Genomic DNA, 23,594 nt, shown 5'->3' on the forward strand with positions numbered 1-23,594 from the left:
GTTAATAATTCCAAAACTGTATCTCAGTACTGGTACTGCCAATGATCCAATTGCTTGCATTTTGTTTTTTGCATTCAGCTCTGTGTTCAAAATCAATCTTAGTCTGCTTACTTCAACCTTTCTTTCTCTTTCTTGTGTTCTATCTGGTGGTTCTCTTCTATTCCCAAGTACTTATATGCTCCATTTGTTTCTAGTTCTTTAATTTCATTCTCCCCTGTGTTTTCTACATGCTCTTTTCTTTGAACCTTACCTTTTTTTATCGAAATTCTGGCACATTTTTCAAATCAAAACTCCATTTTCATATCACTACTGAATGCTTTTACAATCTTAATCTCGTCCCTCAATTCTTCCTCACTTTTTCCTAACAGTTTCAAGTCATCCATATACAACAAGTGACCTATTTTCCTTTCAGATCCATGCACCTGGTACCCACATCCAGATCTGTTTAATTCATGAGTTAGTGGAATAAGTGCTATGCAAAAAAGTAGTGGTGATAATGNCAAGAACTATGTTTTCTGCTGATTCCTGAATGAATGGAGAAATTGTAAAATGTGTTCAGAGTTTTCTAAGAGTTCATTTTCTTCGCAACTTGATTTCCACAGACAAATATTGACTCTGAATAGTATTTTCAGCCTGCTATGAAGTTTATTCCTTGTCCAGTGGTTCAGATATACTAGAAAGACTGAAGTTCCAATTTCCATTTTCATACAGCACTTAAACTTAGAGTAATGCTATGTAATGTGTAACCATTGTTTAATTTCTTTAATAACTGTATTCTTTAAAGTTTATGATGCTATATGCTTGCAATTTGTTTGTTAGGAAATTAATTCATTATCAGAGGATCAGTCAGTATAGCGTTTAAACCACGTGCCTTCTTTTAGTGAGACAAAGGCTGTTTGAGATATATTGTGATATCTTCTAGTACTTGAAATGGGATGGCTCAGTCAGTGTAGTTACATGCTGCAGACTGGATGGCTGGGGTTCAATTCTGAGCAGGAACAAGAGATTCCTCTGTTCTCTACAGCACCCAGACTGGCTCTGGGCCCACCCAGCCTCCTATCCAGTGGGTACCAGGTACTCTTTCCCCAAGGGCACAGTTGCTGGGTCATGACACTGACCACTTGGCTCCATCCAGTGATAAGGCCAAGAATGGTAGAAATATACTTCACTTCCCCATACATTTTCAGGGTGTAGGGGTTAATAAGAATCAAGAACATTCTGTCATTTTCATGTACGAGAAGAAGATATTGGGAGTATTACTTATTAGCAGCATGACTAACATGTAGATTAAACAGAATTAAATAAACATTTTATGTATTTGAGGATTAAATTATAGCAAATATTCCAATGCAAACATTACCGTTCAGAACATTCATATTTTTTTACTGTTAGCTTAAGTGGTTCTGTGGTATTCATTTTGTGCAGAGTTAAGGCTGGGAATGACAGATTTTCTTTGGAAATAGGAGCCAGGCAAATTGTTTGCCCTCTGGAGATTTACGTTGTAATGACAAAACATATACTACCACTGTCAATGGGGCATGCGGTAGCGTAGTTGGTTGAGGGGCTATGCTACAAGCCGGAAGGTCGCGGGTTCAAGTCCCGATGAGGTCATTGGATTTTTTTCAGTTGACCTAATCCTTCCAGCTGCACTAGGTCCTGGGATTTACTCAGCCTCTAACAGAAATGAATACCAGGAATTAATTAAATAATTTTCCTGGGGAGTAAAGCGCGGCCAGTGCATAAGGCTGACAACCTTACTGCCATCTTTGAGCCAGTTGTCTAGATAGTGTGGGACCCTCAACATCTCACAACCCTATGGCCCTTCACGGCCTGGTACAGGGATAGCTTTGCTCTGTTCTTGTCCAAGAGGAACTGGCAAGGCATGTGACAGTCCAAACCTTTTAAAACTCTTCAATGGACGCTGTGTTCCTCTTTAGCCATTTCAATAGAGTGACTGACTTATTGGGGAGACCGATGCATTAGCTTGTAATGACTTGCTTTTCACATTTGGACAGGAACAACTGCCTTGTTTTGTTACCTGCAGCTTGGGTGACCGGAAGGGTCGAGGCCTTTGCTTCCACCATTCCATTTTTGGTCTTTTATGGCTATGAACATGCCTTCTAAGTTTTAAAGTTGAAGTACCATTGATCTACAGCCTTTTGTTTTCCATCCCATACATGTAGCCAAGGTAGTAGCTTCTGGGACCAATAGTGTGTTATTGGCTTTCAGACATTGCTGGTGCTGGAATGACCTAATCATGCTTTTTGAATGTCTCCAGTGTGGAAATCCCCACAAAATCTTTTACTGTCTGTTAATTTTGATCTGAGATACTGTGAAATGAGGCATGTATCTTACAACTTTCTGCTCCTGTGTTTTGATTGAATGTCAGCCAAGTAAGTTTCTTGGACGTGTCTTCCTTAAATTTCCTTTTCCTTGATGTTGGAGGAGTGTATATTGAAGTTGATTTCTGCCAACACACTTGCTTATTGCGCTCCAGTTTCACTTGTGGATGACAGGCCAACAGAGAATGTTTGTATATTTCAATTTTGCAGTATGTTACGAACAGAAACAGAGCTTCAGAATCAGATGACTTTGTGTTGAATACAACGCTAAACATGTAAAACTGGACCTATCCACTCCCCCACATGCCTTCATGGCGTAGTGCTTAATTAGTTAAGCACAGGGAAAACTTTACCTTTACCTTTACCTTTAACCTTTAGCCTATGTGTGTTAGATATATCTAACAGCAAGTAAGTCCATGGCCAAATGTTAAATTTATATAACGTAGTGCAGTACACTTGCACTCTTTGAGAGTGCTGACAGTTTGATCGTCAGGTTGAAACCACAACAGACCCACACAAGGTCAAGTCAGTGGTTCATTCGTTAGCTCTGAACAATAAAAATCGCTTATCATGGTACTGGTTTCAATATTATTTACGTTAAGATGTGACTGTTTATGACCTGGTCAGCCAAATAGAGCACAGCTTTGTTCTGAGAACTGAGAAGTAAATATTCATCTTAGCATGCAGATTAGTGCTATTTGAGCTTGCAAGGAAATGGGTAGTTTTCAAGGATTTGTTTTCAGTAATGAATTATCAGTCAGAACATCAGTCTCTCTTATTTATTTATAGAACATTTTTATTTTGCGTCTCGATAGACATATAAAGCCATTGAAGATAACGGTGCACATAAAGGCTTTGTGGATAAATCTGACAGGGTGGTAAATAGTTATGGAATAGCTCGGAGGACATGCAAATCGACTAATAAATTGTTTTCCCCCTTCTAGACATGACTATTCGCAGTGCCTATTTATTGCACAAGTCATGTGGTGGAGAAATGACACATACAAAATCCGCAAAATCCTAGTGCGAGATTTGACTGTACAGTCACATGAGGCGAATATCACGGTCAGTGGCGTTTCTCAGGGGAGGCCAAATTTATCTGGGGTCTAACTGAGATGACTAAAGGTGAAACATTCGCAACACTGGCTATCAAAAGGGAAACAAAATGTTGTCATGTGTGTTAGCTAATAAGAAAACCAGGAGCACCCTCTTCTGTTGTAAAAGGTGTGATGTTGCTCTGTGTGTCGAGGACTGTGTTTGGAAGTGGCACGTCAGAGAGAGCACTGTATGAAGTTATCATAATCTGTGAAGTGACGCAGTTCATACTGGTGTATAGTCTGAACAAAAGATTGTTGTATATAGTGTGATTATTTTTATGAAATCAATATGTGTGAAGTTTCAAGAAAAAACTACAGGCAAGTACTTTAGAATTTCATAATATAAATAATAAAGATTATATTTTGCATTTCACAACAAAATAATCCCAGTATATTTTTATTTGTAAAAATTGCTCTTTTGTGTATATGTAGAAAATTTAGTTCTTTTTCAGGCTGTTTTTAGCTTGTGTTTCTATGTTACATAGAACGGAAAGTACGTACTTTTTCTGCAACTTTAAAGACTTAGGGCCATTTAAATTCCTGCTGCAGCAGGCTCCCAACAATTTAAAAGTCCGTACTCTAAAGGTTAATCATGCAAATGACAGTACTGCTAAACAAGAAACAAGCTACATGCAGCAACTGATCACTGTAATATAATTACATACTCATTTCATTTTTACTCTTGGCTCACAAGTAATATAAAATCCGAAAAGTCAGAGTGTGGGTTTTAAATACAAAACTCAACCTGTTTAGTGGCAGAAAAGACAGTATTGTTAATAGCCATTATCAGCTCTTCCTCAACAAACATGTTGTGCCTTCCACAGTTACTGCGAGTATTATATAATTACATGCTTCAAACATTTGCTAAATAAATATTGTTGAAGAGGAATTTTAACACTAAAACAGAAAATTTAAAATAACTGCTCCCCAATGTCTTAGGCACCATGGTGGTCTGGAACCCTGAATTAAGGTATTAAATGATTTGTACTTATAACCTTTTGAAATAGACAGTTACATGCAAAATCAAAGTGAGATTATATGTAGGTCTTCCAGAAATTAAAGACTACTTTGGTGTTTAAAAAAATAAATTAATAAAATTAAAAAATTGATTTTACATCATTACTGCATACCTTAAATCATTTTGCCATATAATCCTCATGAAGATTCTGGCACTTATATTGTGTGACACATTTCTATCTGCCTCCATAGTAGAAATCTGCCGCCAATCCATCGAATCGGTCTTTAACCATCTTCACTTTTTCATTGCTACCTATGCACATGCCACCCAAAAACTGCTTCCAGTCTGTGAACAAGTGAAAATCACTTGGATCCAGGTCTGGACTGTAAGGAGAATGGTAAAAAATGTCCCAGGTAAAGTCAGCAAGTAGTGCATATGTGCTAGCGGTCTTTGCTTTCTGAACAACCCTCATGTAGGATTCAGGCACCATTCATTGGTGGTGTAAATTCATTATGGTAATCCACATTTTATTCTCTCAAAGCCTAGACAAAAATAAAATGTAAGGAATAATTTTAATAAGGACCACAAAATGACGTTTTAGTAAACTTATCAGGTATTACTGTCTTGAAAAGTTTTCATATCCATAAAAGAATTCTCTTTGGAACTTGCATATGCATTTTGCCTTTGTGTAGACATGTTTGTTCCTGTTGCACACAATTTGTGTGTTTTAATTGACAAAGTTGTGCCCATATGGGATTCAAATTACATCAGCTGCTGTAATGGTGGTTCTTCAGTGAATTAGAGCTAAATAGAAAATATTTAAATCAAATGTAGAGAAATGTTTATTCCTCTATGTGTATTGGCACTTTGTGATTTATTATTCATACCATGTTTGTGTGAAGGTTAGTCAGAAATGTGAAGCAGTCACATATTTTAACTTCTTTTCTCTTTCCTTTTCTTTAGGATGTGGCTAAGGAAGCTTGGGACAATTACAGAAAGAGGAATGACTCCGTTATAGTCGACTTTTTTCATGGTTTACTGAAGTCCACAGTCGTGTGCCCCGACTGTAGCAAAGTTTCAGTCACATTTGATCCATTTTGCTACCTATCTCTCCCTTTACCTACAAAAAAAGAACGAGCTTTAGAAGTAAGTGTTTTGCTATTGATTATGATCTGGTATATAAAATATTAATTAGTTTTATACAGGTAATAGAAAGTCTATGTGTGCATGATAATGAAAACTGCTTTGGCTGAGATGTCAAGTGTCAAATTTGAAAATGTGTTGTATTAATAGAGTATTTGCACTGAAATTCACCATTATGCTGACAGAGTTGTGTTACAGACACAGCAGTAGAAATTGCTGATCCTCAGTGTTCCTGTTAGTCAAGTGGTTATTGAAGCTGTATAATTTCTGCTTCAGTCACATGTTCCATGAAATTTTACATAGTTCTCTAGTAACACAACATTTCATCATATGGAAACAAGTTTTAAACTGATCGCTGTGGAGGGCACCGTTTGTGTTTCATAACATTAATGTTTATGACATCTGTGATATTTTGGGTTAAAATTAGTGACATAACTGCAGGGCTAAAATATCATAAACAGCACTGAAAGAAGCTGGGAAGACCTGAATCAAGCCACTGTCTGTACTCACAAAACATGTTTTCATCAGCTATATTTTTTGTCATATGTCTTATTGAGTTGTTATAATATCCCAAAATGTTTCTCTGCTAAAATTATATGTTGTGATGAAACGATATCATTACGTCTGTATGTGCCAATTACATTTACCACAGTCTGAGAGTATGAGATGACATGTTAGGCCTATGCTCCTGGTAGAAGAAGTTATTTATGTGATATTTTTTGCTTTGTAATTTTTTTATGGTGAATTCCACGGTTTTATCTTGAGTTCCCATATTTTGCAGTGTATTAAATAGTGTAAACACATCATGCTTCTGACAGTTCATTGTAAAAGTAAGGTTGTCCCTGTCTGTAACTAATTAAGCACTATGCCATGAAGGGGTAGGGGGGAGTGGATGTATATATCCACATTTTCTTGACCTCAGCTCTAGTTGGAGGTGAGTGGTCAGCTTCATGCCCTGGCCACTTTACCCCTGGGGAAAGAGCCCCCAGTAACCATTGGATAGGAGGTTGGGTGGACCCCAGAGCCAGTCTGGAGGGCGTGAGAAAAGAAAATTCAGTACCCTACAGGGACTAGAAGTTCAACCCCTCATTCGTCTAGCCTGTAGCCAGTTGCTGTCCTGACAACACTATCCTGACTCCTCTGATGGTTCATTGTATGAGCATAAAGTATCATGAAATTTATGAGAAAATTTGCCTTGAAGCTTCTTAAAAATTAATTTGTCTTTTCACGGAAGTATTTTGTATCGGTCCTCTGAATTCATTCTATTTGACTAATGAACATGATGTAATATTGTGAAGTAATGTATATGTGCCATTTTTAGTATGAAAATTTTTAATCACAATTGTTGCAGATGTTTCCCTTTGAGTAAATCCCAGTATATCATTTATAAAAGAGAAATAATGATGTTTCTTTCTCCCCCTGCCCCCCATTTGATTTAGCAGCATCTGATGCATATTTGCTTGGATTCATGTTATGCCAGTAAAAATGAGAGTATGACAAGAGCCTTCTCATTCCTCTTTCATATGCGCATGCATGCGTATGTTCATACAGGGTGTCCCAGGAGGAATGTGCCAAACTTCGGGAGGGTGTTCCTTATGTTAAAGTATGCTGATATAACCCAAAACACCTATGTCCAAAGTTGAATGGTTACGGAGATAATGGCCAGAGAAGTGTGAAACTTTGACCGGTGTTACACACTTGTTGATTACAAAATACATATTAAAACTGGCAGGAATATGTGGTTTCTGTAATGTTAATAATGTACGTAACATCAAACTAACTTGTGAGTGACATGATGCCATAAAATTGAAGTACAAGATACTCACTTGCCATGTCATAATTGTCCCTAGGTTTCCAAGCACTATACATGACACTGGCAACCGCTGACGTAACATGGCTGACTGAGCATTCTGGTATAAGCCGACTACATAACTGTATTAAACGTATATTCACGGAAAATCTCTTCTAATTTCGTTTCCATTATCTCGTGGATTATTATGGGACCACGTATGCACATTTCGTAAATTATTTACACTGTCCAGGGTAAAAGACGCCTCATCGCTGAATACAGTGACGCTTAACAGTTCGGGATGAGCTTTTATCCAGTGGCACAAATCCATACGCTGTGCATGGTCGCCTGGTTCCAGATGTTGTACCCTTTGATCATGGTAAGGATACAACTCTTCATCATGTAAAGTTCGCCACACCTGCATACGTGATACGCCGATGCGAGAGGCCATTCTGCAAGTGGACAGACGCGGACTTCTCTGAACCATCTCAACAATGTTCTCTCGTGTGTATGTCATTCATACATCCTACCTTTCAGAGTGCACAGAAACACTCGGAAGAGAACCAGTATCACACAATGTCTGGTGAATTCGTGTAAATACACTTCGATGGGGAAAATGCCTTTGGTATTCATCAGCAGCACGTGCATTGCCACCGCAAAATCCACACACAAAATGCATATCACAGTATTCCACGTGTGAAAACACAAAAGGCATTTCAGCAACTCCGCACAACTAATTACCAACCATTCACGACCTGGCCGCAACATACTCTGTAGGTAGTGCATGAGCTTACGGCTAGTGTGAATCACCACACTCAAGGACAAACATAGGTAAGACATCTCAGCTGACAGGTACAGTGCATGGACCCGCCAGAAGACTACACTTTTCTGGGTCCATTATCTCTGTAACCGTTCAACTTTGGACATAGGTGTTTTGGGTTATATCGGCACACTTTAACATAAGGAACACCCTCCCAAAGTTTGGCACATTCCTCCTGGGACACCCTGTATAGGTACAGTTCCAGTGAATAAATATGCCATCCAGCATTTCCAGAGGCATTGTTACACCTCTCAAACCATCAGATGTGTTGCACCTAGTCACACACAGACTTCATTCTCTGTTGTATTGATATATATCTTATTTATTTGTTACATAGGTACTCCTGTTCCATTGTGATGCTGCTCAGAAGCCTACCCGCTACACAGTAATTGTGCCAAAAAAAGGCTTAATCAGAGACTTAGTTACTAATGTTGGGCGATTAAGCAGCATCCATCCCGATAATTTAATTGTAACTGAAGTAACAAGAAGTCACTTCCACAAATTCTATACCAACAAAGATGCCCTGGAAAAAATTGATGACAAAGATGTAATTTACATGTAAGTGCATTAGTATAAGCTGTGTTCTTTTGTGCCTTTATGGACTTCTGGACAGTGGTTTAAATGCCTGTGATGTTCATTGTCTTTGTGCCGTGTACCACTTCATTAGGAATCAATATAAATGCAACAGTCTCAGAAATGTTGGTCCATTCAGCTGGAGCAGTGTTTCCTATCACTTGTCATTCTGCACTGGCCAAATTGATTTTCTTAAAAAAGAATATTTAGCTTATATTGAAGATATTGTAACATGTTTAGTTACTGAAGACGCCGCTCAGATTGTTAACTGGTTTATTTAATAACCTACAAGTATCGGCTACAATTAATTACAACACTGTTGCAGGTTTCCACAGTTTACAAACCCTATACACTAATCAATTCACTCTGTCCTCAGTAATCTACACGTATAATTATGATACGGGAGCTATACACTGTAGCACTGTAGCACACACTCCCAATTATTACTCATTTATCACAAACTATCACTGATTATCACACACACATGTCTGGTTCTTTCTTCTGCGACGGCTGCTATATTCCATCTCAACTCTAATGGCTCACTGCTGGCTAGATTCCAACTCAACTCGTAGGCTGCTGCCTTGAGAACTCGTTCACTGCTGACTTGAGAACTGTCTTCGGCGGCTGTGTAGTTCCCTTATAAACCCTCAGCTGGACAACGGGAAAACAGTTACGTAATAGGCACCATTGTTGTCTGACGCCATGTTTACAGCGGCGTTGCGTGCCATGTCACAGTGCGGGGGGGGGGGCAGAGCGCTGACTCACCCACCACATCACCGTGGCCAGAGCTGCCACGTCACTGCTGGGAAGGTAAGGGGTGTCCTCCATTGCGCAACACATCACACTATGATAAAATTTGCCTTACACTCTAGACTCATAATGGTAAATAGAAATTTTAATAATTTAACTTGTCTCATTTTGGTCTGTCACACTATTAATTACAGAGTAGATAATGAAAAGTTCAGTCCAGTGTGACATTCGAGTTTACAACACTTCAGTCCTCATTCGCCTTACATGTTTCGATTCACCACTATGAGAACATTAGTCATATCTAAAGTGCATATTGTAAGATTTGAGGCTTTCACGGCGGTGACTATGAAGAAAGCAGTCTTCTGGGATTTGGCACCGTGTATATGTGGTGTTAACCGACGTTTCGGAGGAACGTATCGCCCCCATCTTCAGGGTTGAAGAAGTATAAGTAAATCTGCAAGCGACAACACCGTGAGACACGGTCAAGCAGACTNCCAAATCCCAGAAGACTGCTTTCTTCAAAGTGCATATTGTTAAAATATCTTATGTGAGAGTGTTTTCTTATCGTAGTGGTGCACCTCTGAGGATGATTCTTTTGAATCGAAACATGTAAGGCGAATGAAGACTGAAGTGTTGTAAACTCGTATGTCACACTGGACTGAACTTTTCATTATCTACTCAGAAATTTTAATATTAATAAAATTCCTATTACTTAAGTTTCTCAGGGATAGTATTGCAAGAAGGTAATATTGTCCATCTTTTTTTACTTAAATAATTTAAATAATTCAAGTAATTTAAGTTTTATAATGGCATACATTCAGTTATCAACCTGTTCCACTGAAAATATTTGAGGTAAAATTACCCACTTTGGAAGTATTTATTTAAATGAATGAAATTTATATTCAGCATATGTATGTTTGAAGACTGCCTATGTGGTCTAGTGGTCAGGGTTCCTGGCTACAGATCCAGAGGTCCCAGGTTCGATTCCCGGCGCTACCAGTTTTCTTGAGAAGTAATGGGTCTGAAATGGGGTTCACTCAGCCTCATGAAGATAACTGAGGTGCTATTTCAAGGATATAGCGGCTCTGGCATAGAAAACCGAGATTAACAGCTGTGGGGATTTGTTGCACTGACCACGCCACACCCTCTATCCACTAAAGTTGGCACTAACTTCACTGACAAGCGACAGTCACTCGGTCGGTATAGTTCGCTTGCGGACTACAGGCCACAGAGTTATGTATGTTTGAAAATTGATTCAATTAAATCTTAGTACCAACATGAAAGTTTCATTTGGATGGCTTACTGTCCCTAACTAGAAAGTGATACAGGATGTATGTACTATAAATTTTCTTTTGGCCTTTATCGATATGTTGAGTGCAACCGTTTCTATAGGACATACTTTGCTTTGCAGCTATGAGATGCCTGTTCAGAATGATACCCATGTAATTTTACCGGTGTGTCTATGGGAATCTTCACCAAAACTTGGGTTTTCCCATGAACAGTTGTTTGGTGATCCTCTATTGATAGCAGCACCAAGAAAAGGTTGCACGTATGATGTATTATATCAGCTAGTGCTTCACAAATTACAACGCTGTCTTCGCATGCCAGATGACAATAGTTCATGGTGGAATACAAAAACCAGAAGAATTCTTAATGGCGGTAAATATTGTTTGCATATCATTCAGATTTGAATTTTCATAAAATATTTGAAGAAAGCAGTCTTCTGGGATGTGGCACCGTGTAGATGTGGTGTTAACCAACGTTTCGGAGGAATGTATCGCCTCCATCTTCAGGGTAGAAGGAAAAATAAGAAATCTGTGAGAAGAGACCGTGAGAACCGATACAAGCAGAACGCTTATTTTTCCTTCTACCCTGAAGATGGAGGCGATACGTTCCTCTGAAACGTCGGTTAACACCACATCTACATGGTGCCACATCCCAGAAGACTGCTTTCTTAATAGTCACCGCCATGAAAACCTCACATCTTTCATAAAATATTTGTTCTCTTTAAAGTGTGTCATCAGTTGTTCCTCCCAGGCTCTTCTTGTTAAAATAATATTTCTTTCTTCCATGTTATTCCTGGTTTTCTTTTTTCTTTCTTGTGGGAAATTATACCCATTACCTGACATTTAAGGTTCTCATGGTAGTGACTAAAGTTTACTGTCTTCTACAATGTGATGTTGAATAGTTCAGTAGATGAGTACCAACATTTTTGAGGAGCTCTTAGCCTCCATTTTCAGGATACCCTAAAGAGGTAGCAAGTTCATCCAGAACCTAGATCCTACTTAATTAACTGCATGGCTTCACATCCAATAATACTGCAGTCTTAAGGATACCCTGAAGAAGCAGCAGGTTCCTCTGAAAGGTCAGTACCTACAATTATATATGGTGTCACATGGTAGAAGACGGCATGATTCAGGGTACTCTGAAAAGGCAGCAAATTCTTCTGAAATGTTGACACCTGCCTACCAAATTACAGATTACATAACATCAGATCCCAGAAGACAGTAAGCTCAATATCATTCATGTTATCAAACCAAATTGTTGTTGAATGGATCTGCTGATATACCAGAATATTGATGACATAGTAGAAGAACGGGAAAAAGTTTGCTCATATAATTATTTTTCTTCTCCCCTCCCCCTTGCTATACAGATTTGACATTGAGTGAAGATTTGCCATCTGATGAGAATGATAGAAGCTGCAGCGACAGCAGTGATTGCAATGGGGAACTTATTCAGAGACGCTTGTTCAGCTTCTATTTGGTCACAAGTGGTGCTGATTGCAGCCAGGATATAGTAAAGATCCATAATGATGGAAATCCACTTCCTTTTCCAAGTAAGTCGCTGTGGCATGGTACAGTTGAATAATTAAATCTGACGGAGAATCCTTGAGAAGCTATATTCACAAGAGCCCATGACCAGTTATCACTGTCCTGAGCCAGATGAATCAAGACCATGTCAACACACCTTATCTTACTTCTTTTGGCTTATTTTGGACTTCATCCATCGTCTAGTATGTAAAAGACAAAAGACGACATTTCGGAGACTGGATCTGTCTCCGTCTTCAGGTGGGTAGGGAAGGATAAACCTACTCAGTTGGGCCCATTAGAAAGAGCTAGTCTCAATCACTGGACCAAGTCCAAAATAAGCCAGAAGAAGTACAGTATACACCATCATCAGAATCCTTTCAAGTCTACACCTTATCTTTTAAATACTTTTTGATATTCTGCCATTTATGTATGTATCTCCCATATTGTCTCATTGCTTCAGGTTTGCTAAATAAAATTTTGAGTCCATTTATTATCTTCCATGCTGTATGCATGTCCCATCTCATTCTTCATGATTTGATTACCTTAATATTTGAGGAAGAAACCAAAACATGAAGCTCCTCATTATGTAATTTTCTTCATCTCCCTGTTACTAAATGAAGTAAACAAGTAGTGTAATTTGTGTAGGTGTGGTATCACTCGACTGATATGCCATATGTTGTTAATCATCATAAATATGCATGCTGTCTAAGAGTGTTTCCGTGATACACTTTACAGCCTCTTGTTTCTGAACTGAAATATACTGGCCAAATTCTAATTTTGTAAGTGCTATAAATGATTTGAAATTCTTTTTTGCAACAATGATATTTGCAATATGGCACACATTTTACTTTTGTGTGGCCCTTGAAATGAGCATTGTAATTCAATTTAGTAAAATCTTTGGACATGGCATTTTCAATTTCAATTAGAATTCTTGTATAGGTGCTCCCAGTGTCCTCTGGTCATCTCTTATGATGAACCTTTGAACCATTGTCACAGTTACAACCATCCAGACTTCTCACATAATTCACTGAAGCCTAAAAAGAGGCATGAGAAGTTTACACTTCAAAAATTTTACTCACCATGAAAGATTGATGTGAAATAATTGAGATTGTAGTTTAGAATATGAAGCTGTTCTGTGATACTGAAATTTTAAAGAGCAGATGTTAATGTTCAGTACACCATTTTGAAACTACCAGAACAATAAAAGTAGGAAGACTACAGTTATCTGAGTCAGCTTGTGCCATCAGAGAGAATGTCTTTCAGAAAATGTATATTCAGCTGTGATTTGCTGAACTGTGCAATATCAGATCTTTGAGTATGATAGAAATTAAAATTGCATTTGTAAAGAAACTGAGCAAATTAAATTTGTGGAATGCTTCTGTCATTCAGTTGAGACACTTGTTCTCCCATGTGATATCTAAAACCATAAAAACTGAGGTATACAGAATAATAATTTGGCCTGTTTTGTATTAGTGTGGAACCTGGTCTCTCACATCAAAGGAGTATTCTGAACAGAGTACTGAAGAAAGTATTTGTACTTGAAGCAACAGGAGGCTGGAGAGAGTTGCTAAATGAGGACCTTCACAATTTTATACCCCTCACCAAATACTGTCAGGGTGATCAGATCAAAGAGGATGAGATGTTTGGGGCATGGAAATGGCATGGGAGAAAGGAGGAATGCATACAAAGTTTTTGTCAGGAAATCAGAAGAAGAAATTATAGGAAGTTCTAGGCATAGACGGGATGATAATATTAGAGTCAGAGATAATCATGAAAATTTTGCTTCTCTGCTTTGTTGATTTCATGTGGAATGACCCTTAAATTTATATGAAGAATGCAGTTTAGAAGGTTTACTTATTGGATTGCATCAAGTTTCAGAAACTTTCTTCTCGCTTTGTGAACCAATTTATGAACAAATACATTTATTAAAGAAGTTTTATATTTTATTTATTTACAAAAGTACCAGTTTTGAATATTGTTCTGATTTCTCATGAAAAAGTAGCCATTATTTGTTGAATTCTTGAGCTTTAGAACATATGGGGCAGTCATTCATTGCTGCAAAATGGGTGCCAAGAGACCGTGATCAAGTCTTCTATGACCAATCACTGGAAGACATCAAGGATGATCAGTCAACAAAGAGCAACCTTCAGACACTTAAATTAAAAGACTGCATTGAGCTTTACACTACACGGGAAAAGCTTGGAGCTGATGATGCCTGGTAAGATCACACAGTTTTTAAATTACCTGCATTTCTTTATGAAGCCTGTTCTTGAACATTCAAGACATCTCCCTAAGCAAGAGCACACGTGAAACTGTGCTCTTAAGGTGCCCATACACGTACGAATCTGGCTCGCAAGTCTGGCTCTGCAAGCTTGACTTGGTAGCTGGGCTCAGATATATTTCACCACACATGCATGAGCGGACTCCCAACTTTGATTGTACATTTCAGTATCCAGAATGAATTCATCAAAGCAAGTTGCAGCAGCGGTGATAATACTTTTTTCTTAAAAAAACAGAAGTCAGCTTCAGGTATTTTCTCTCTTGTGAACTGCACAAGTAAATCCCGGGCCTCATCCCACTTTGCCTTGCTCGAATAATCTGCACTGCAAACCTGCCACAGAACCGGCAATTCACGGTACTCTTCTAAAAACTTTGTCAAAAAATCAGGGCTCGTGAATGTTTTAGACATGAAAGTCGACATAGTTCCAACTCACACTATCTGTTCATGTGGCCTTGTGGATACATGAGACTGGCTCGGGACCATCCACACACGTATGAGCCAAAGGTGAGCTGAGCCCCACCGAAGGCCCTGGCAAGCCCAGCCAGACTCAGCCAAGCCCGGCTCATGGTGCCCTGCAGCCAGACAAGTTTAGCTTATTAGAACCCGAGCTGAGCCGGACCCGCGAGCCAGACTCGTACATATATGAGCACCTTTATACTGACATGGCATGCCCTTGGGAACACTCCATATTTATCTTTTACCCATTAACTCACTGTTGTAGAATTAGATTTGTATATTCTTGACTTATATCCACAAACCAGAAATAAGTATAGGGTTAGCTGTGTGGAGGATTGCAGGGATCAACTCAGAAAGGATGTTACAGATTTGTGTAAATTATATAAATTATATGATTATCCATTACATCATTCTTCTCCTTATTCAGCTGATTGACCTCTTCTGGATATTGCCAGTGCAGTACTGAAATACCACGCAACAAGAACTATTGCTTCATTTCAACACAGTAATTTCTTCTTTTGTATAGGTATTGCCCAACATGCAAGAAACATCAGCAAGCCACAAAGAAATTTGATTTATGGTGTCTACCTCGAATTCTAATCATCCACTTGAAGAGGTTTGTTTACAATAGATACCATCGAGATAAAGTTGACCGAATGGTTCAGTACCCTGTACGAGGCCTCAATATGTCAGATTATGTAATAAACAAGAGTCATCTACAAGCTGTGTATGACCTGATAGGAGTATGCAATCATTATGGAGGCCTGGGAGGCGGTCACTGTAAGTATGTTTTTCATTCCTGTAACCCTAAAATGGAAACAGGAAACCAGGGTCAAATTGTGTGAGAACTTTGTTGTGTGTACTGGTTTTTCATTCCATGTCAAATTAACACACTGAAATAAAATTTCAACCTTGTCTTCTAAGATTGCAATGAAGTTTGGTGTATGTGCTGTTACACACCCGAACTGAATGCATGCAAAATGTTAGTCATGTATTTGAAATGTTATATTAAAATTATTGCCATTTCAAAGTTTCAAGTAACTCTGAAATTGTACTCATGATCATGAATTTTGTCATAACTTTGGTTCTGCTTTGACAGAGAGCTAACTTGGGGTTATTTAAAGCTTGTAAAACAAGCTTTAAAAGGGTCATGTTACCACTAGACTGATCTATACTGATCACAGCAGCCGCACAGTCTAAGGCATGAATCATCTTCACCTGCTTGAACACTGGGATTGTGGGTTCAGATCCCACTTGAGGCATGGATGGATGTGTGTATAGGTAGCAGCCTTGCTGTGGGCTGATCCCCTGTCCAAGGAGTCCTACATGCTGTGTATAGATCAAGAAACAGAAAAAGTGGCTAAGGCCCACAAGGGCTGTAGAGCCATAGATAGATGTTACCGCTGCATTAGTACAGAAAAGAGTTCAAGGTCACTAAAGATGTTTGTGATCTTAAATTTTTAAAGAGACTACAATTTCAAAATTCTAAAAAATAAGTTATATATCAGTACTTGCTTAACATACATTCTAAGTTTGGAGGTAGAATTATCAATATATTAAGAGGTACTAAGTTTTTTCTAGTGTGTGGTGCTAATGTGCAGGGGCACTGTGGTACAAGCCAGAAGGTCATGGGTTCAATTCCTGATGAGGTCATTGGGTTTTTCAATTGACCTAATTCATCCAGCTGCATTATGGCCCTGGGGTCAACTCAGCCCCTAGCAGGAATGAGTACCAGGGATCTTCCTGGGGGTTAAGTGTGGCCAGCCATTGCATAAGGCTGACAACCTCTCTGTCATGTGAGCCAATTATCTAGAAAGCGTGGTAGCCTCAACATTTCAATAATAAGGGCCTCCACAGCCTGTTATAGGGACAGCTTTACTCTTCTAGACTTAACTTTAGCTTTTTATTGTAGTAAATTTTTAGAAGAAAATACATGTAGTTAAGTAGTATGAGAGAAAAGCCTATCTACTTGTGAAAGAAGGGTTTTTTTGTTTTGTCATTCTTCTCAGCACTGAGAATTGAATTCTTCTTGCAGCCATTCAGGAGTCAACTTTTATTAGAATGTCTTGGCTAGGAACTTGCAGCTGTCCATTCTTGTAGGACATATGAATGACAGTGATGGCCCATTAGGGTGCACTGTCTGTGTTTCTCAGCTTTAATGTGTGATATAATAATACATATTCATTGTTAATAATGAAAAGTTAGAGGAACATTTATTCGCTGTCATGTAATAGATTTATTCCTTCTGAATCAGAATCAGACTTGAATAGGTTGCTGGAAGTTTCATCCTGTGTGGCATTTATAACACATGGTTTCCCTATGTTATCAGTAAGGTCATCCAGTTTCCACATCTTTTGCTTTTCCTAGATGACAAGATAAATAGCATTGTGTCAGCTCTCAGCAGTAATCTCCCCTAGCCCTGCTTCTACCAGCCAGTGTCTCCCAAAGTTTGAAGTTCCTGTTTTCTCTAACCACATATCCATTCAGCTGACTGACTCCACAGTGACTGGATGTCATTCAAGCTACAGTGATAGACTGGCAGTCTTGCAACATTGTGGCCCCCTTCCTTCACATGTTGGTCTACAATTTACATTTCAGTCCAACCATCACAGGTGTTTTCCAACCACAGAAGTTATATGGATACCAGGGAAAAAAGGTTTCAGAACACCAATCCAAATTGCATCCTGAGAAAGAACTTCTGTAACATCATTCCAGCATATTCCATAAAAGAATATTCCTGCTTGCGTGTATAGGAAGCAAGTATGGCCTTGTTGCTTGTATTCAGTCTGTCATTAGATAATGTGGTAGTTCTCTTCATTGACTTTATGGCATTGTATGTTGTAGCAATTCCTGTTGTGAAATCATATTTCTTTGTCTTTTTTAGATACTGCATTTTGTCAGAATCAGAGTGATCACAAATGGTACTTATTTGATGACAACTGTGTATCTGAAATTAAGGAACAAGCTGTTGTGGTGAGTGCAAGAATCCTTTTCTTGTAGAGTTATATTTGCATTACAACTTTTTTGCATCTTTCTTATTATAAGTCTCCCATGCAAATGCTGAACATATATTGTGTAATACATATATTTGTTCAGTAGTTGCATTTTATTGTGAAGGTTTGAGCTGTTCTGTAAGAGTCACATGCCTGATTTTATTTTCATCATGCTCATCTGAACCGTTATTTACCCGGACTGTAACCAGTCCGAAATTTCAGGAGAGGGAAAGGGGGAGGAGTTCATTCACTTGTTGTGTGAGAAATACACGCACAAATCGAGAGCTATGCTGACTGAGTTTAACAATTACAATAATATAATAACGAAATAAATATACATTTAACAATAATAAAGGAAATAAAACATATTATATAAATACAAGAAATGATATTACAAGAAATCTAGCATGACCCACTCCGGTCATTCAAGCCAATACCTTTCTCATGGGGCACCGCCCATTTAATTTCACAAACCAAGGAAAGAGAAAAAAAAATAATAATACTCACATTTGTATATATACTCACAGGGTACCCATACGTATATATTTATATAACACACCTTTGCCTCACCATTGCTCAATAGATCGGCAAAGGGGCCCTCTCCCGGGACACACAGCACTGACTTCCAAAAATAAATCTAATTTTGAAAAAGAAAAGAAACCAAACAGAAATTTCTAAGAGCAGGGACAACCACCCTGCATGACCGACACCCAGGGAAAGAGAGCGATCGTTCGTGTCATCTTGCCATGACAAGAGGAGGAGGAAGGAAAAAAAAAGAGAGGGGAGGGTCACGTGACATCATTGAAAAGAACTTTACAAGAAATATATGAGCATTGGCTGTGGTTGACTGCAATTCCACGACGCCTTTCACGGGGCGAACCCTTTGAATTGTCTTCAGACGGTTCAGGATCTCCNACATCTACGATGGACAGCACACTCTCCGACCGCCCCGGGCCCTAGAGAAGTCGGAGGTACATAGCAGCTTCTGAGTAGAGCCACCAGCATCCGCAGCCAATTAAGGAAGGAAAGAAGGGAAAGATGGCATAGTCTAAAACACACCAAAAAAACTTAGAGACACAGCGCACAGTCCCAAGAGCTAGACCACAAGAAACTCCAAGACAATTACATGATAATATTTAAGCTTCAGCCACCGGTTCTAACCATCTGCAAAATACCTTTTAAGCTGGGAAACATGAGCCTTCGCTAATATTGCTCCCGTGTCGGGATTTGCCAATTGAACCGTAACAGGCGTCAAAAACCTTACAATAACATACGGACCAGACCACTTAATAGCTATTTTGGCTGATTGTTGTAAAACCTTAGAGCTCTGGGGGTGTCGTTTTACTAGGACTAACTCTCCAGGGCGAAACACAACCTCACTCCTCAACGCATTATAACGTCTGGCAACCCTATCCCGGGCTCGCTTTAAGTTAGTCAGAGCCCTTCCCCAGAATTCCTTTGTGTCCTGAGGGGACTGCTGTAAATCTAATTCAGACAACTCCCATCTTAACCCCAATGGATGGTTCAACTCCCGTCCTAGGAATAGGAGAGCTGGGGTCGCACCCGTACTCTCGTGCCAGGCGGTGTTAAACGCCACAGCGAGAGTCGGTAAATTTTCATCCCAGCGGGTATGTTGGGAGTGATGGAAGATAGTCAGGGCTGCCTTCAGATTACGATTAAAGCGTTCTACCTGCGAAGCCTGGGGGTAATAAGGTGAAATAGTGACATGTTTTATCCCCCAGGAAAAGCAGGTATTGTAGAACAATCGGGAGCGAAAAACCGTGGCATTGTCCGAAACAATACAATTAGGAATCCCAAAACAAGGGAAATATTTCCCCACCAAACAAGCCACCACTACGTTCGATGTGATCTTTCTCACGGGGTACATGGCCACAAATTTGGAAAACCTGTCCAGGACAACCAAGATTGCCATGTTGCCCTGACGGCTCCGGACAAGAGGACCAACGAAATCTATAAAGATACGCTCCATGGGTTTCGTGACGACATGACTATTATGGAGGCCGACCCGTGTATTTTGAGCCGGCTTAGCCCACTGACAAACGTCACACGTCCTAACGTACTTCGTCACGTCAGACCGGATATTCGGCCAATAGAAAACCTTGCAAATCCGCTGAAGGGCTTTTGTCACTCCTAAGTGGGCGCTTAAAGCCGAATCGTGAAAATACTCCAAGAGTATCAACCGCAAATCTAGAGGAACTAAATAAGCCTTAGATTTGTTTCGCGGGGATACATACACAATCGTGTCGTTCAGCAGCCTGAAGTTACGAACCGCCGGATCTTGTCTCTGGACCTTATCATATACATCCCGGCAGAACTCATCCTTAATCTGGTGCTCCCTTATCGATTGAAAGGCGGCCGGCAAATGCTGAAGAACCAACCCGGAGAACAATTGCTCCGGGGTGTCTTCAAATTGCCGGGTCAAACAATCCGCCACCACGTTGCTCTTGCCCGAGATATGCATGGTTTTAAATTTATAGGGGGCAAGTCTCAAAATCCATCTGCCTATCCGGCCAAGTTCTTTTACATGCTTTAATAGCCAGGACAATGCCTGGTTATCAGTATGAAGGGTGAACTCCTTGTGTTCCAGATACACACGAAACCTTTCGCATCCCCAGATCACTGCAAGACATTCCTTTTCCTGAACGGAGTATTTGCGTTCTTGCACCGGTGAGCAGCCGGCTAGCGAAGGCTATAGGAGCTAGCCCCTCCTCGCGCCGTTGGATAAGAACGGCCGAGACGGCCACCTCGCTAGCATCGCATACTAGCACAAACTCCTTCGTGAAATCGGGAACTTGCAGTCTGGGGGGCGTGGAGATGGATGACTTAAGTCGTTCAAACGCCTGCCTCTGAGGCCCATCCCACACGAATGCTGCGTTCTTCCGCTTTAACGCGTGAAGCGGCTCTGCCAACTGCGAAAAGTCTTTAACAAAATTCGCGTATAAACCCACCATTCCGAGAAAACGGCGCACCGCCTTCATATTCTTCGGAGGGGGGAACTGGGAGATCGCCTCAACCCTCTCAGGCAAAATTTTGATCCCTTCAGAAGATAACGAGTGGCCCAAAAACTTTATCTCGGACTGAGCCAACGCTATCTTATCCCTGTTTAAGGTAAACCCAGCCTTCTTGAGATGCCGAAATACTTCCCGCAAATGATCTAAGTGTTCTTCCAAGGAGCGGGAGTATACTACCAGATCGTCCATGAAATTATACACATAAGTGTGTTTCAAGTCGCCGAATAAGGAATCAACAACGCGCGAGAGCACTTGGCACCCTACGCTGATTCCCATGGGCAACTTAGTAAACTCAAAGAGACCGAAGGGTGTAAAAAAAGCAGTGAGCTTCCGGCTCTTAGCAGACAGTGGGATCTGGTAGTATGCGGAGTTGAGATCCAACACCGAAAATACCTTCGCCCCTTGGAAGTTAGCAAAAGCATGCTCCACACTGGGCATTGGGAAAGCATCGAAAACTACTTTCTTATTGAGAAGCCGGTAATCGATAACCATTCTGTACCCGCCCTGAGGTTTCGGAACTAAAAATGCGGGGCTCGCATACTGCGAGAAACTCTTCTTGACCACCCCCTTGTCCAGCAAATCGAATACGATTTCACGCAGCGCCTGCAAACGAGGGGGGGAACACTGATAGGGACGGGAACAAACCGGAATGTCGTCTGTCAGATCTGACAGACCATTCCCTTCACCGTCCCTAATTGATCAGAGAACAAGTTAGAGAAACTCTGTACAAGCTGGTCAAGCTTTCACGACCCCGACACACTCAGGAGGGAGATATGGGCACCCAGTTTCATCAAGGCCCTTTCCGGACAAGGGAAAGTGTGATAATACTCTTCCAGGAAGCATAGAGGTTCGAAATCGTACCGGCAAGATTGCTGAAAGGCAAATGCGTATGACAATGTCGCAAAATCTAGTCGCATCTTGGCAAAAGCTAAGAAATCTGCTCCCAGTATGCACGGCACCGGAGAATCCTCCAAAATTAGGAATTCGTATTTCCAAGAGAATGAATGGAGTTTTATTTGCAGCGAGACTGCCTGAGTGATCGCACAGCTCTGGCCACCAGCCATGCGAAGATTACGATCCGTCGCGTGTACACGACACGACAAGCCGAGGCTATGCATACGGTCTACAACGTCTCGTCTGACAAATGAAAAAGAGGACCCCGAATCCAGAATGGCGGGCAAACAATAATCCCTTACCGTCAAAATAACCCAAGGATTACACTTTACTGGCTTCACTGGGGAAACTCCGAGGTTTTTCACTCAGGCACTCGGACCTCAGACAACCTTTTCTCTACCGAGTGCCTCCGTCGTTTCCCCCGATCCCCTCTCCGACCGAAACGTCGGAAGATGGGCAGTCCTTTTTGAGATGACCTCTACCAGAACACTTCCAACATTTCGCGGAGTTAAGCCCAAATCGACGGGTCTGGCCAACCGCCATACTGACTGGCCGAGACCCACGACTACTTTGCTGAACCATATCAGTAGACCCGCTACGTTCCGCCCGGATCCTCCGCTCTTCAATCGCCCGGCCTTCAGCCACTTGGCCCGCAAGCGCATACAATTCCTTGATGGAAGTTGGCTTGTGCAAAAAAACTAACTGAGAGCGCACATTAGGATGAATATTTTGTACTAGGCGGTCGACTAACGCCGACTCCGGCACGTCATAATCAAGAATATTTGCCGCGGCAACTACCGACATAATATATTTCGACAAATCCTCCGCCACAAAATGAAACCGCTCCAGGACATATTTGGTTAGAAGGCCTTCACGGATACGAGGGGGAAGGAAAGTCGACCGGAGTTCAGAACGAACCACACCCCAATTTGCAGACGCACTTAAATGGCCACTAATTATCTGTGTGAACCTCCCAGTCGTCCTAGCAACCAAGAGAGCCAAAAATTCCTCATCCGTAACAAGACCCAAGTCATAGACTTCGCTTGCCCGGATAAGGAATTGAAGCACCGCCTCCGGTTCCGCATCGGACAAAACTGGGATACCCTTCACCAGATCGGTGACCACTTTAGCCCTCAATTTAATCTGAGAATAAGTAACATGGCCCTGCACACTACTAAGTCTACTATCACTACTCTCTCCTGTGTGCATGGCCACATCAGACTTATCTGCCCTTTGAGGAGGTAGGTAGGTCTCCAGAACTTTCCATTTCTCCTTCACTCGTTTATGTAACTTGTCCAAAGTGCCCTGTACTGGAACACTCAACTCCACCGCCAGTCTCTCGGCCTCTTCTCGCGAAAGATCATGGATCCATTTCAGCGGCATGATGAATGCATGTAACCCACAAATAACGTACTAAGTATTAGATTGCATACTTAAATAACTAACAAGCAAATCCTGCACAATTCCACACAAGGTAGTACAATTGCGCAAATACCGATTTAACAACAGTTAAACCATGCTCTGCTACCATTTCTTCTCTCCTCTCTGCAATGAACCGTTATTTACCCGGACTGTAACCAGTCCGAAATTTCAGGAGAGGGAAAGGGGGAGGAGTTCATTCACTTGTTGTGTGGGAAATACACGCACAAATCGAGA

General features: G+C 40.6%; 1 protein-coding gene across 3 annotated transcripts in view; it reads left to right on the top strand.

The window, feature by feature from the left end:
- LOC111864667 (ubiquitin carboxyl-terminal hydrolase 15) overlaps window positions 1-23,594 on the top strand; it is a 56,692-nt gene that overhangs the window by 27,460 nt on the left and 5,638 nt on the right. The window contains exons 10-16 of one of the 3 annotated variants that reach the window (XM_023852070.2): window positions 5,361-5,543; window positions 8,487-8,707; window positions 10,884-11,131; window positions 12,126-12,308; window positions 14,308-14,500; window positions 15,546-15,799; window positions 17,904-17,992. In XM_023852070.2, the coding sequence (XP_023707838.1) occupies window positions 5,361-5,543; window positions 8,487-8,707; window positions 10,884-11,131; window positions 12,126-12,308; window positions 14,308-14,500; window positions 15,546-15,799; window positions 17,904-17,992 (1,371 nt within the window). The remainder of the gene's footprint in view (window positions 1-5,360; window positions 5,544-8,486; window positions 8,708-10,883; window positions 11,132-12,125; window positions 12,309-14,307; window positions 14,501-15,545; window positions 15,800-17,903; window positions 17,993-23,594) is intronic. The other 2 variants (XM_023852071.2, XM_033751524.1) reach the window with 2 other exon arrangements.

Source organism: Cryptotermes secundus, unplaced genomic scaffold, assembly GCF_002891405.2.
Source record: "Cryptotermes secundus unplaced genomic scaffold, Csec_1.0 scaffold290, whole genome shotgun sequence".
Lineage (NCBI taxonomy): Eukaryota > Metazoa > Arthropoda > Insecta > Blattodea > Kalotermitidae > Cryptotermes > Cryptotermes secundus.